The following is a 16345-nucleotide window of genomic DNA, read 5'->3' as shown; positions in this document are numbered from 1 at the left end:
TTTGTTTGTACTGTTGTACGGGGGGGGGGGGGGGGGGGGGGGTCGGTCGAATGATAGATTATTATTCGCCAGGGCTGCCGAATAATCGATTTTGATCATGGTCAGTTTCGGGCAACCCTATCACATACACAGATGAACTCACAACTACAAGCTTTCAGGAATGAACACTTGTGGATGCACAAGCAAAATACATACATAACATCTGACCTTTTCTAAGAATTCTGACTAAAATCTCAGAACCAAAAATATAATTAGCTTTTGATCTAATGCCAGAAAAAATTGCACGTGGCCCTTATTCTCTCCCGTAGGGTATGGCTCCATAAACAATCAACTGAGAAATAAAGATATTATAGAAGACACTGAGAGAACAAGAACACACACATCTTCCGTGTCCACAAATTCTCTTCTTTGTTGTCTCTAGAGCAGCTCCAGTCTTTGTCATCGATGACATCATCATTGTGATACTTATTCCTCCGGTTTCTTGCTTTGAGAGAGTAGCTCATATTAACAAATATTGGTTGAACTTTCCTGGTCCTCGTAAATAACATGCTGGAATTTAGAATTTAACATGTAGTCTACTAAATACATATTATCTATTATCTATCTAAATAATACACATTATTGTTAGAATAATAATATGTCTGCATATATTACCTAATCCGTAATCACAAACAAACCTTAGCGACGTAAATGTGATGCGTGCTTATGAGGATTTAGAATGTGCGTGTTTGCTTTCTATTTGTGTTCTAATCTGGTATTGTGTTTGGCTTTGTGTATCTGTTTGTGTATAGAGTATAGTAAACTATACCTACTGTACAGTATATGTATACAGTTATAATGCATGTGTGCGTGCACAGTGGTTAAAGTTAATCATCTTGCTCTATAGGAAGTATTGGAGCATGTCTGGACAGGGATTAACATGTCTAGGTCAGGGGACTTTCACTAATGGTGGCCAGCTGTGTAGTTGCACTATATTGTGTTAATACCATGTAGCCTGTGTGTTATGAAGGATTAGGTGTAGACAGGACATGGTCTAGTGAATGTTGGTATTTGTGATCAATCCGTGATCTCCTAAATGATTTGTGTAAAAGGTTGTTTATAAAGAGCGGCGGCTGCAGACCATTAGTCTGTATGTTTCTTTATTGAGCTGTGTGAGCTCCATTTATAACAATATGTAACTGTTGTGGGGAGCTTGTTAGCCGCGGCAAGCAAATTATTCTCAGCTGCATAATAACTTGTATTATGAAGCAGACCATTGTAAAAATCTCCCCACATTATTAAACGTGAGCAATAACATTGGCAGCAATACATTTTTCTTAATATGAAACAATCAGTTCAGATAAAGTCTCAATATTGAAAAGCCTAAAAAAGTAACTGAATTTAAATGTTTATTTACCAGCCTCTTTGCTTAGTTGAAAATGGGACATTTAAATTGCTACTGTTATGGCTAACCTCCTCTCCTCTCCTTTCCTTTCCTTTCCTTTCCTTTCCTTTCCTTCCCTTCATTTCCTTTAATTTTCTTTACTTTCCTTTCTTTTACTAATTATTTTTCCTTCCCTTGTCTTTCCTTTTATTTCATTCCTTTGCTTCCCCCCCCTCCCTCTTCTCATCTCTTCCCTCCCCTCTCTTTTTTCTTTATGTGCCATCCGATCTTACTGCTTTAGTCAGACTGTGATATGAGAAAGGTGAAGACAAGAACAGGAAATGACACGTACCTGTTCCCAGTGGACAATAAGTGTCCTATATAACACACTACAGGAATGGGAAAACCCCAAAAAGCGAATAATAGGCCCCTTTATTCAGAGGTGGCTTGTTTAGATGTTTTTATCCTGATTAAACCTCAGTTTTTGTTTCATGTAAAATATGCATGTGCTGGTACAGCAACCCTCAGGCGCAACAAAGCAGCAGTGATAACTTAACATAAGAATAATCTTTGCTTTTTTACCAAACTGATTTAGAGTTTTTACAATTTATGTATGGAAGCAAATGTTTTCTTTGTAACGGAGATGAATGTGCGCTATACGTATGTCCAATCATTCTGACAAATCATGTAATTGCACCGACCATGGTTTATCCTTCCCGTACACATTGCCTTTCATCGCACCTAACGACATCTCACTCGTGCTATCTGCAGCCATCATCTCCAGGATCGCAGTATGGATCAACCTCTTGGCTATTGCAGGTTCTGTGATTGTCTGCTCGTCTGGCTCTCTATGTCTGCGTGCCAGATGTTTGCCTTCTGGATGTAATCTGTGCACAATAACAGTTCATTCCCACTTTACAGCACAGCAACTGCTTCTGCTGCCATCCCTAAATACCACACACAGTCACACACTAAGATCATTCTACATCTTTGTGGCTCAGAGCAAATAGATTTAGTTGGATTTCACTTTGTCTGGTTTTTAATTGTCTGAAGTTAGGATAATAACCCTAAAAAATACATGATCTCATAAGTCGTGCAGCCAAAGCCATTTAAGGGCTATATATAAAAACAATAGAAAAGTGAAAAACACATCTGAAAGACAAAGTAGACTTTGTTTCTCTTCTCGCTTGTTTGGTATTTTGTGTGTGTGTGTGTGTTGGGTTGTAACGGGAGATAAAATATTCAACAGAGTGCATCAGCTTCAGTCCACTGAGCACAGCTGTTTACACATAAGTCACCAGCACACAAAGAAGCACACATTTAACTCCAGTGGCCCTCTTCTATAAATTCAAACACATACACACACACACGGCTGCAGTAAGATATAAAGTCATGCAGGCCCTTTTCATCTCCTTTCTACGAGAAGAAATCCTATGAGGTTGTTTTCATTTATCCATCTAATACTTTCCATGTATATAAACCAGAAGCATTCAAATGATTCAACCTTGATTCATACTTTTTACCGAAACAATGCACCCTTAAAGGGGCCGTACCATGCTTGTTGGGGCGTTCCCTTCCCTGTAGCGTGTTATATAGGTTTTGACGCATGTAAATGGTCTGCAAAGGCTAACATCCAAAAGTTCCCTCCCAATGTCTGAAATTGCATACCTTTGTCAACTTCTGTAACATAATGACGCCATTACGTAACATTCATGCCCTATTGGCTAATGCTCCAACACATTAACTTTGATAAGCTAGGGGACGGGACATCTCTAAGTGAATCACAACCGAGCCGGCCAGCTAACCAATCAGAGCAGACTGGGCTCTGGTTTCAGACAGAGGGTGAAAAGAGGTGCTGCAGCACAGGCAGTATGAGAAAAATAAAGACCTTTCTTAACATTTGACCTTGTAAAAATGTCACGGTAGAGGCAAAGAATCCAAATAGGAACTTGAAAATTAGCACAATAGCTCATTTAAGCCCCTGTCACACTGTCCCGAAATTGACACCCGATGGACACAAGAATATGGAATTGTGAATTTCGCACGAAGATGGCCCCGAACCACACACAAAGGCAACATTTACATTACATTTAAGACATACAACTGCAACGAAAGTAACACAAACAATTATGTTAAAGTATTATGATACTGTACTGATATTTTCCGACTTTGTTCTTTACTTTCTCCGTCTTTATATGTAGAAGATATTAAGTTTTCTTCGTCATGTTGTTTCCATAGCAACAACAACTTCCTCGCCTTCAAAATAATATATTATATCCTTTTTAGTTTCAAAGAACACAAATTGGGTTATTTACATAATATGTTTACATGATTTTGTTGTGCAATAAAACAACCAGATGGACACACGATAAAGGAAATGTTCAAATTCGGCTCTGATCGTAACAAAATCGGGCCATTTGTGAGGGCATCTTAAGCCATCTTTGGCATGCCAAAGATTTTGCCACCGCTCCCGAAGTTGCTGCCGTAGCCTGATAAATTCCACCGGCGGTCATACGATGGCTTAAGATGCCCTCACGAATGCCTTACGAAGGGCAAAATGGACACACAAAGTGAACACGAAAATGAACCTTCACAAGGTCCTTCGGCAATGCTTTGTGATGCCAAAGATGTTGCCACCGCTCCCGAAGTTGCTGCCGGAGCCTGAGAAACTCCACCGGTGGTCATACGATGGCTTAAGATGCCCTCACGAATGGCCCGATGTTGTTACGATCAGAGCCGAATTTGAACATTTCCTTAATCGTGTGTCCATCGGTTGTCAATTTTGGGACAGTGTGACAGGGGCTTAAGCCTCCGCGCTTCAAAAAACAGGATGGAAGTAGTTTTAACAACCCAGCATGTCCCAGTACTGCTCAGTGCTGCTCAGGAAGTAAAGGAATTAATGAATCGATAAATAAAGAAAAGGAGACATCCGCAGTGTAGGGAAATCACATGTTCACTGACACACCACACACACACACACACACACACACACACACACACACACACACACACACACACACACACACACACACACACACACACACACACCCACCCACACACACACACACAGACACACACACACACACACACACACACACACACACACACACACACACACACACACACACACACACACACACACACACACACACACACACCCACACCCACACCCACACCCACACACACACACACACACACACACACACACACACACACACACACACACACACAGACCAGCCCGCAGTGGATGCAGCGATCAGAGTGGCTTTTCCATTATTCAGTAGTTATTTTCAGGCCTCTGTACCCTGACATAAATAACAAATCTGCGCCCATTAAAACCATTTGAGATCGTATGAATTACTCCCATATTTAACCATCCATATTGCCAGTCTACTGCTATACATTGTGCATCATACATCAGAAGTATTATGGACTGTATGTGTGTGAAGGCAGCATGCTTAACATTCTAGATTATGCATTGTTCATTAGAGACAAAGCCAATCTGATACCATGCCAATCACACACCTTGTATCCTCTAAACATCAGCTTTAACAAACTCACAAATTGCTTTTCCATTACGGTATTGCCCCTGTATTGTTTTGTATTTAAAATGAAGTGCATTGACCTCGCTTCGGGGCTGTAAAACAATTTCCCCACACGGGCAATCTCAGCACCCAATTACAATGAAGAAATCCAAAATCACGGATACAGGGTTCTTACAGGGCACACAACAATGCAGTTTAGCATCTCATTATTTGTGGCAAATCCAAAAAAGAAACAAAAGCCAGAATATTATTGCAAAACTCATTCTGATCATTCACGCTAGCTTTGGAGGCAACATGTAATTTAGGAATTGTAACCCCTGACTATTGGATGATGAGAGCTGCCAAGCTGCCAGTTTTGTTCAGTTTTAAATGACCGAGCTATCAGAACATCTGCTATGCTCTCATCACTTTCACTCCACACCTAGTTGTTGGCAGGCAGGCAGATATGTACAGTACACACACACACCACCTGTTTGGCATAAACAAAAAGGTTTGTTCGTAGTTGTGTAAATACATGCTTATGTTTTCATCTCCATAGAAAACTGCAGTGTTACTAGGGCAAAATAACAGAGAAACTGTGAAATACAGCGAGAGAAAGGCGGCTTTGTGTCCGCTGTCTCTGAGTTGTTTCCAACAGCTTTGTCTTCATTCTGCTGCTGCTGCTCTTTAGATGATGAATCCTCACTTGTCTCCAAACCTTAAACACTACCAAACATATCCTGACAGAAATTAAGCTTCCTCAAGTCAAGACTCAATTCACAAGTCCAAAAAGAGGTGGCCCGAGTAAGGAATTGAAGATGAGCCATTGGTCCCTCCACTTAACATGGCTAGCCCAATGGGCCGTTACGATACAGCTGGTGTAATCCTATCCCATGCCTTGTTAAGTTGGGCCAGTTATAGCAAAGTGTTGCAAATTTGACGATCTGGATAAATTGGGGAGCTACCTAAAAAAAAAGAGATGGTTCTTTGTGACAAATCCTAGCGGTTTCTTGTTAAATAATACTGAGGTTATAATATAACCAAGAAACTTCACTGCGTCACCATTTCAGATGCTAATAGTTTTGAATCTTCTCGAAAACACAAACAAACACACACATATACACACACACACACAGACACACACACACACACACACACAGACACACACACACACACACACACACACACACACACACACACACACAGACACACACACACACACACACACACACACACACACACACACACACACACACACACACACACACACACACACACACACACACACACTCACACAAACATCCACATGTCCATCACCATAGTGGCACCCAGGAAGTAATGTTGTTTAGAGTTCTTGTTCTATCTAGAACATTCTCTAGGTGTTCCGCTGTTCCAGTTTTCCAGCCAATCCTTCAGGTTTAGCCAAGAGTGTGTGTCTGTGTGTGTTTCCCTTGTACAACATTGCTGATAGGTTTCACATGTGAGCCGTGGCTCCGGTCCAGATACTTTGATGGGATCGGTGGGATGTGTCCTTACTTACTCTTCTCTCTCCTTTGGTCCTCCTTTGCAAGTCATGTCTAAGTCATGTCTTTCTGCAAAGAAGTATACTATTAAATATAGGCATTTAGTTATGTATTGCTTATTAAGATATACTGTTTATACTAGTAATAGGTATCTCTAATACTATTAAAAGGGCAATCAATGGTTAGCAGTACCAACTCCGTTTCTGCCCCTTTGACTCCCTCCCCATTAGAAGAATGTAATAATTCCTGTCTCCTGCCAAGGCTCCTGTAACAACCCCACCACCACACAAAGGTGCACACCTACACTCCTTTTCTTTTACGTCTTCATCCTCCCTTCTCCCCTGACCTCATTACCCCCATGGATTTGTATCCCTCTCTTCTTTGCCCTCATTTTGCTCACGTCGTTTCTACAGGCCCTTCTTTCTTTCATGTTATCCCTCATCTACCACAGCCTTTTAAACCTGTCACCAGTGCTATCTTTGAAAGCTAAAGTTCTCCCACAGCAGAAAATGTTTCATAACTCCAGAGCCAAACCACCTATCAACTTTTGTACAGTTCCCAAACACATGATTGTTCTGACCCAAAGAACTTCTGAAGGTTTTTAAAACCATACAGCATACAATCATGCTTTGTTCACTTTCGGAGGACAGTTAAGTGGATGACTTCCCTCTATTCATTTTTTAGATAAAAACACATGGAAACACTTCGGATTGGGCATTGGTTCATTGTGGGTGCATATGTGTTTATAAGGGCCTGTGTACGCAGAAATGCTTGTGTTCTTCCAGTATAAATAATAAGGGTTTGGCTCGCCACCGTTTTGCAGAATTTCCCAGAAACTTATGCATTTTCTTCTCTATTTCTATCTGACTATTTATGCCTCCAACTGTCCATCTATAAATCAACTGTTGGGTCCAACGCCCAAATTCCACTGCATGGTAAAGCTCGATTTGTGATGCTTTCAGTATCAGGTACGTTTCTCAATTTAGATTTAACTACGGTTAGCACCCTATAAATACAGGCGGAAATTGGAAAACATGTAATATCCATGACCTTTGTCAATAGGAAACCAAACTAGAATTGTCTTAAGTGATTTGAATCAAGTCTTGACGTTCTATAGTGGTAATGCGACAATATATTCTGATGTTAGATTCTTATACAATTTTGTTGACATTCTAATTCAAAATGTACACCTACTGTATTGAGGCGAGCATTCACTCTCAAACAGTACACAGAATAACCATTTATGTTTCAGCTTGTTCTGATGTTGGTTGGCTTCTGTGTGTATAATACAAAAGGGATACAATTGCCACTTTACTGGGTCCCCCTTGAAAATTAGATGATATACAGTATCTGAAATGTTCCTGATACAAAAGATTTGTAAGAGTTACAACCACTACCCAAAATGTACATAAAGTCTGTCAATCTACCTGTAATTAAAAATGGCCGAAAAGTACTTATTGAGCCTTGGTAATCATCTCCTTGTGAACATATTACTGCTTGGTGAACAAGAAAGCTGTCTTTCTTTTCTTCAGAGCAGTTAATGGCATACTTAGCTTAATGGCTTCTGCCACACTTAAACTCATTTCCTTTGTAGCTGACTACTGCTCACTGATGTAGTTTGCCATTCATTGCCGGCAGCCTTTTTTTATCATCTCAGTTGTTGTCGTACTTAGCTTCACACTTAAGGCTACAATTGCAGTCACATACCTTGTGGTGCTTTGTTGCACAATGGACTAATGAGCAATTCTGTCTGTAGTTTCCTCACATAAAGAGCTTTTGTGCTTTTAGTGGCACAACTGTGTAGCTCATGGCTTGGCTCTTTTTTTAGCCACACTCTAAGCTCTATTATGGTGGTGATTTAACTACAGTCATGTGTTTGGTGTAATATCACCAATACTAGGTTACAGAAATTCTCTCTCCACGTCTACCAATCGTCAGAACTTGTGGTCCAGTGCAGCACATAATCTTAAAACCAAATATTATTGGTAGCTCGCTGTACAATGGGCTAATTAGGCAGTTAGTCTCAACAGAGTTTCCTGCTGTAAAGAACTCCTTTTCCCACCCACTCATATACTGAAGAGGGAGCCATCATTTTTTTTTTTTGATTGGCAAGAAAATCTACAAGAGATTATACAGTGCAATCAGAGAGATACAGTATGTCCACTTTTTTGAGCAAGTCCACGAATCCAGTCTTTGTGAAGTCTGTCACCACCTTCGCGCAGCTGCTGGCGCCACTTCGTCCGGTCCTCCGCCAGCCTCTCCCAGTTGTCCGTCGCAATGTCCAGGGCCTTGCGAGCCATAATTAGGCTCGCACTTTAAAGCTACGTATAAATTGAAACTGCACTTTTGGTTTTTTAAGTAGAGTTGTAAGATTTGCCATTCAGATGACTGGCGATTACTTTCATCCAAAAGCATTCTGTTTTCCACAATCACATCTCATTACATTTCAAACCATAACATTTACCAGTCTTATTCTTGGTACTCCATGACTACATTTTGGCTTTTCCTAGTTTCCTATCAATAAGAATGAATTCTCTACTCTTTACCAATGTCTCACTTTTTGTATATCATAAGGTCTTGATCGATTCCCATATTCAGATACAAATCGGTTTGAGTTATTATCCTACTGTAGATATGTTATCCAATCATAGCTAGTATTCATTACCTAAAGATGGAGTTTCCTATTAGAAAAAAACAGTCAATCACATAGTCATTAAGTAAAGGAAACCTCTTACCACACACACATGCACTATGTCACCAATAATTTGAGCAGGAACAACAAGCTCTCTTCCACACACACACCATACCCCACACTGTGTCAGTAGTCATTATTTAGGCTGACAGAGGTAGATTTATACCCAGAGCTCTTTCCATAATTGAACAGTTTTCGTCTCTCTGTTTCCGCCTCGCCCTGCTCAGTCAGCAGCTTCACAATAAGCCCATGGGCCTATGACAGTGTGTGTGTCTCTGTGTGTATCTGGTAAGCAGAACACCTACTGTTTCTCAGTTTGTGGTGTGTGCAGAGAAAAAGAAAGAGATGGGGAATCATGGTAGGTTGCTGTAATTCAGCTGTGTTTAGGATGACCCATCTGCAAACCAAAGATGTAAAGATTGGTGTTTCCTTGAATCCTTGTGTTTAAAACATGGATGACTGTTTTGTCATACAAGTGACATGTACACATACTCTGGCCCTTGCATATTTCAGTGTTGGCCTTTTCACAAACAGAGATGTATTCTCTTTTAAATAAACTGTAGTCGTGAAAGCATCGTAATCCGGTGCGGCCTAAAACGACCATCCCTAGTACGGTGTGATTTCAGTGAGAACATAATCCAATGTAATTGCTGGAAGTCAACCATAACAATGTTCTCTGATCACAGCATGTCCTATTTAGAAATTGTGGATCAACATATTGTTGAGAACCCGGAGCCTTTACTGGAGGCGTACGATCTGAACGCTCTCCAAATTGTGTTTTGTGGGAGCATCAAAGCAGGATCACTGCCAATATGATCAAGTTAGTGTTTTCTCAGCGCTTTTTGATTACATTGTACACAAACACATTTCTGGCCAATAAGAAAATATTAGAGTTTTTATTTTGGTACTGTGAAATGTAAACAGCACTAATCGGAAAAAGGACCAAAGTAGCCAAATGGACTATGGCTTCTAAAAGCACCCATAGTCACATATAGTTAATTACATTAAAAAGCAAGTTGAAAAGTTCATACCATAAAAAACTACAGTAGCACATTTAAAAAGAGTTTAATTATAAAGTAATGTATTCGTATTAGTTCAATGACCTTTACAGTCGCGACTGAGAGAGCCATGATGGATAGAAAGGAGAGGGGGTAGGAAAATGAAGAAAAGGAAGAGGAGAGAGAGAAATAACAGGACAGGAGACGACAGACTGAGAGCAAAATTGGATTAGACGGGTGGAGAGGGGATGGAGTTAGAAACGGGAGGCTGACAGGAGCTGTGTGTGGTCACTAATTAGGGAAATGGTGGTGAGAGGTTGAAAGGGTTCTGTTCCCTTCTCCATGTCCTTCTCTCTCTCTGTTCGTCTCTCCTCCTCATCTCCATTCCTTCCTCTCTCTTCCTTCCATATGGGGGGCTAATTACAGTGGTAAAGGGCACCAAATTAAAACAGCTTAATGTCAGCAGCTGGGAGCTACTTATCCAATGTTGATATCTAATTCTGTGTGTGTGTGTGTGTGTGTGTGTGTGTGTGTGTGTTTGTGTGTGTGTGTGTGTGTGTGTGTGTGTGTGTGTGTGTGTGTGTGTGTGTGTGTGTGTGTGTGTGTGTGTGTGTGTGTGTGTGTGTGTGTGTGTGTGTGTGTGTGTGTGTGTGTGTGTGTGTGTGTGTGTGTGTGCGTGTGTTGGGACGGCGATATTAGACCACTCTGTTTGGGCTTACATTATAATGCCGCATACTTTCACTGTGAGCATTAGAACTCAGAGCTATTAGCAAAAGCTAGCAAAGGGTAAGAGTTCATGCTGAACAAGATACATGCAGATACCCATAGATATCACCAAGTGAGTCATGGAAACATCTAGAACAACCAAACAAGCAGTAAATCAACGTCTCAAATGTACTGAGTTGGCGGTTATAGGAGACATAAAATAACACCAGACAGAGTTACAGCACAGAAGGGAAGCGCTGAAAGGTTGAGGGATCGAAGAAAAAAAAGAAAAAAGAAAGAGAGGCAGTCCTAACAAAAAATGATTGAAGGATCTGCGGGCAGACAAAAGCAAAAAAGGATGACTGGAAATCAAAATATGCCTCAGGGAGAGATGACAGAGAGTAAGAGTTATGGGGAACAAAATTGCGGTTGTGGTAAAAGAGAAACAACAGTAGATAGGGTTTCACAAAAAGCGAGATCGACTTTGCGTGTGTACGTGAAAGAGCACATGTGTGTGTGTGTAGAAAGAGCTTTTTGCGGTGCTGATGGTGGCTTTTCAAAGCAGGACTGAAACTGGTCATATTTATTGTGACAAATGAGAGAGAGGAGAAAGGCAGAGGGAGGGGATTTGCAGCACCGAATGACAGATGTAGGGAGGAAAGAGAAATGAAAGACAGAACGTGAAACGAATGAAAGAAAATAAGAGAGAGAAATATCTAATTTCTAAGAATAATTTGGCAAGAGGTTTGCGGCGTGGAGCCTTACGCCACACGAGCCAGACAATTTTCTGTTCCCTTACGTCAACATATAGACTTACTTCAACGTGTGTGTGTGTGTGTATGTGTGTGTGTGTGTGTGTGTGTGTGTGTGTGTGTGTGTGTGTGTGTGTGTGTGTGTGTGTGTGTGTGTGTGTGTGTGTGTGTGTGTGTGTGTGTGTGTGTGTGTGTGTGTGTGTGTGTGTGTGTGTGTGAGAGGGAGCTGGTGAAGCATTCAGGGCTGTTTAAGGGACCAACGGTAGAAAACTGCTTATTAAGACCAGAAGGTCTTGGGGTTAGCCCGACATACCCCACTGCTGACGTGTGTGTGTGTGTGTGTGTGTGTGTGTGTGTGTGTGTGTGTGTGTGTGTGTGTGTGTGTGTGTGTGTGTGTGTGTGTGTGTGTGTGTGTGTGTGTGTGTGTGTGTGTGTGTGTGTGTGTGTGTGTGTGTGTGTGTGTGTTTGATCTATCATACACTGGTCGCATGCTGCTGTGCACCAAGGTCAGTTCTAGTGCAGCATCTATCATCATAGCGTTGTGGGCGTTTGTGTGTGCCAAGCTGCAGTGGGTGAAGCGGTATGAAACAGTCCTAAGCTGATGCCAGCTCACTCTGGATCACGACAGACTTCACTCTAATGCACAGTCCTAGAAATCGACGGTGAAGTGTGTACAAACATCATTAGTTACTGTATACAATCATAATCTGGTTTTGCCTCGCTGCTGCACTAACTTTTGTCCCAGTGCGGTGAAGCAGCCGTAGAACAAATTGTGAATGTTTAGAGCTTGAATTTGGTTATTGAACATCCTTCATTGTCCAAACTTACTTGAGAAAATGACTCTGCTTCACGTGATTTAATAACTAAGTAAATATTTCACTCATGAGTTTATGGTCTTAATCACTAGTTTTTAACCCTTTTACAATGTTTTTTTCTATCTATGTAAAAGTTAGTATAAACATTTTATTGACCAAAACATTTCTTGTTTAGCATTTGGTTGTACTTAGCTCTACCCTCTTGTGTTAAACAATAGTAGTTGACAATGTCAAAATGCCAAAACTCAAGGCTTCCAACCCGTAGTCCACAAACCACGATGTGATGTCATGTTGAGGATGTCCAATTGTTATATACAGTGTATGGTTGCTAGCTAGTTGTTGTTAGCTAACATGCTGTTAGCTCATGAAGCTGATAGCTGGTGCCGTTGTGGAAATACAAACTTGTTATAGAGGGCCACTGCAAAGCACTCTATAACAATGTCAAAACATAAAAACCTGGCGACCATAGAAAAAGCCCACCCAACCTTTGTAAATATTTTCTGCAATGTCATCTCTTTCTGTTTAATTTAATTTATTCAGTTTTAACCTTTTTCCCCTTTTGATAGAAACCACCACTATACCTGACACCGTGACCCCCACCCTGCCCAGAGTGGAACAGACCACTGCTGCAATGAGACCAGGTAAACACGCACACACGCACATCCACACACGCACACACTCGCACTTAATTCAAGCACTCTCCAGCACAGCTTCTCCACACTCACTCGTCATGCAGATGAATTGCAAGCTCACATGCATTCATTCTGTCTCTGTCTCTCGTCCACACACACTTACGCTCTTAAGGTCAAGCTCCTGATGTCATCATGCACCACAGGGCCTCCGGGCTTTGAAGTCGGTTGGTTTCAAGAGTCCCACAGGAGGCTCTGTTTGAGTGAAAATAAGCTCTCACAGCTAGGATCTTACTTTCTCATACGCAAACACACACACATGATAATATAATTTCACAGCTATAGGTCAGCAATTCTTGGGCATGGGGTAAAGATATAGATGTAGTTCTGTTAGTTCATTTTGTGAGAACTAACAGTGACTTTAACTGAATAAAGCATCAGGAGCATCAAGTGTATTTTACAATGCTCTACTTTCTCTTTCCTTTTTTTTTTTGTCATTTTCAATGTGTTTCCCAAACTACACACACTTCACTGTGCTACTTTTCTTCATATGAAGAATTTTCTGTCTATGTTCACTTTGTTTTATATTCTCTTTAGATTCTCCTGTTCCCTAACCCTGCCATTGTCTTGTACTCCAATGTTTGTGTTCAGCCTATTGAGGTGTCATATTGCATGAGCACTATTGCCAAAACATGCAAACACAATGGGAATCTCTCAAGGCACTCAAATGGAGAGGGGGTAGACAACAAGAAAATGAGAAAAAGAAACTGCAAAAAGTAAATGATGTTCAAACCAGATGCACTGGAATATGTCTTAATTCAAAATCTTGTGTGTCTCTTTCCACCCCGCAGCCACCACCCCGTCCCTGTCGGCAGTTTGCGACTTTGAGCAGAGCTTGTGCGGCTGGTCAGCTGATCCCCAGTCAGGTGTGAGCTGGTCCCTGCACACAGCCAGCAGCAGCTCCACTGGACACGGCACACATGGATCCAGGCAGGATCTGGCGCTGGGATCAGACAGTGAGTAACAATTGGTTGGCAATCACAAGAAATTGCATTTAATACAAGACACTTGGGTAGTATAACATAGAAGCGTTCTTAGTTTGTTGTTATTTCCACACTGTGTTACTAGAGTTTCAAGTCTGACAGTTCCCAAAATGTGTCATCTTGGACAAACATACGACATTATGAAAAACAAATGTACATGTTTCTGTTGTGCTGGCCAGTTAAATGCACACATTATACCTCTTTTCCCGTGAAGTATTACTTTTATTACAGAAATTACCAGAAATATATAGCGTTTTAAAGGTTTAATAGTAAGACAAACATATGTATTGGCATATGTCACCAACAACACCCTATTTAAGTATTAAATATTCGTTTTGTATGCTTTCAAGTATGCACATATTCCGATCATTATGATCATTTTATCATATTACTCGCCATGTTTTCTCAATCAGACACAACTACTAGATCCATCTCTCTGACTTACCAAAAGTATTTCTCTGCCTTTAAGACCTCCAGTTTTAAAATTAGGGTTGGGTATAGTTTTGATTTCAACAATTTCGGTTCCAATTTTAGTTCTGCTTATCAATTCCAGTTCTTATCAGTTCTTGATTTCACTTCTTTAATGATTTAAAAATAGATCACATGCCTATTTCACAGAAAAGGAAACATATTTATGAAAATCTTCATTCAAATGTATAATCATATTCACCAATCAACTATGTTTTTCTAGAACTTGTAAATTAGGCTAGTTGCATACAGTATGTATTTTTAGGTCGTCAGTCTCTGAGAACCCCAAATAACTTATCGTATTAAACATTATAACTTTATCAAAACTTTTTGTGTTTATTAGAATGTGCATTCAGTTGTCATCTCTCTGGGTATTCTTCATTTCAGACATTCCTCATTTTATAAACACTGTAATGAAAAGGCACTGTCATGTTGGGATGTTTTAAAGATAACTAGAGCAGAGTGGTTGTCCTGTGGTGGAATCCAGCGCTGGGAGGAACACTGACTAACTATGATGCAAGGATTTCACTCTGATCCACTTTAAGTGTGTACAACAACTTAATTGGAGTTTTTTCAAAAATGTCTCACTTTCCCTAACCTAGTTTGTTACTTTGTTATCCATTTTATCAGTTTATTTCTACTTTTTCAGCCTCCCTTTTAATCCAGAACCCCTTTCGTATAATCCTTGGAGTTTTACCTCTTCTTTTCACTTTATCTCTGTATTTCATCCCATATTCCTTTGCTTGTACATTTCATATATTGTAATAACTTTACTATGCTGCTAAAAATGTATTTCAAATCTTAAGTCCACATCATTACAATTCTCCCTGTTGCCACGCTTCCTTCTTTCCGTCCTTCCTCCATCATTCATCTCCCTCTTATTCATCTCCGACTGCAGTATACAAAGTCCCTTTCCGCTTCCATCCCTCTCACTCCATCACTGTGATCACATCTTCCTCTCCTCACTGACCTCTCCCCCATTTCCCTCAGTGGTACTTGCCTTTTTTCCACATCTGTCCATCTCTAATAAGACAGCAGGAGGATAACCAAGACTGTTTTATCTATCACACAGACACACACACACACACACACACACACACACACACACACACACACACACACACATACTTTTACTGCCTCTCTCTCACACACATTCTGCGCTTACACACCCATAAGGCACACACACCGCCCACAGCGGTCTGATAAGTCAGATGATGGCTTTGACAGAAGTGCTGCCTTAGCTCTTCAGCTCCCCCTGAGGCACCCCACACACACACTCTTACACAAACCACTCAAGGTGGGACTGCCCGCGTATTAAACACTCAAGGTGTGTGGGTTAGTTTCCCACACACGACCTTGCCATTCACCAAGGTTTTCTCTGTATCTGTTGAAGTCATCCACTTTCTGGTTGACTGAGCAGCTCTTTTATAAACAGACAGGGCCGTGACATAAGGCAAGGCTCTACATCACATCATACTGCTGTGTAAAATGTGTGTGTGTGTGTGTGTGTGTGTGTGTGTGTGTGTGTGTGTGTGTGTGTGTGTGTGTGTGTGTGTGTGTGTGTGTGTGTGTGTGTGTGTGTGTGTGTGTGTGTGTGTGTGTGTGTGTGTGTGTGTGTGTGTGTGTGTGTGTGTGTGTGTGTGTGTGTGTGTGTGTGTAATTGACATAGCAGCATCCCTGTCTCTGTTGTCAGACAGTTACATGACATTAAGTCTTGTTCTACAGCAACATTAGCGCGGCCTCCTGTCTGGAAGCTGTCACCGTATGAAAATCAAAATCCCAAACCTTGCCATTGAAAGCCCTTTTAGGGTTTTTAAAAGAGAGACAATCAGA

The 16345-nt window shown here is 40.9% G+C and overlaps 1 protein-coding gene across 3 annotated transcripts in view; it reads left to right on the top strand.

Annotated features, from left to right (window-relative positions):
* The window catches only part of LOC307028848 (neuropilin-2-like), a 109080-nt gene that overhangs the window by 68297 nt on the left and 24438 nt on the right, over positions 1-16345 (top strand). For all 3 annotated transcript variants that reach the window (XM_079664197.1, XM_079664196.1, XM_079664198.1), the window contains exons 12-13: positions 12939-13013; positions 13853-14017. In XM_079664197.1, coding sequence (XP_079520323.1) covers positions 12939-13013; positions 13853-14017 — 240 coding nt within the window. The remainder of the gene's footprint in view (positions 1-12938; positions 13014-13852; positions 14018-16345) is intronic.

The sequence above is a fragment of the Notothenia rossii genome, assembly GCF_949606895.1.
Source record: "Notothenia rossii genome assembly, chromosome: 2".
Taxonomy (NCBI): domain Eukaryota; kingdom Metazoa; phylum Chordata; class Actinopteri; order Perciformes; family Nototheniidae; genus Notothenia; species Notothenia rossii.
The sequence above is the reverse complement of the archived record's forward strand: the minus strand, read 5'-3'. Positions and strand labels throughout refer to the sequence as shown.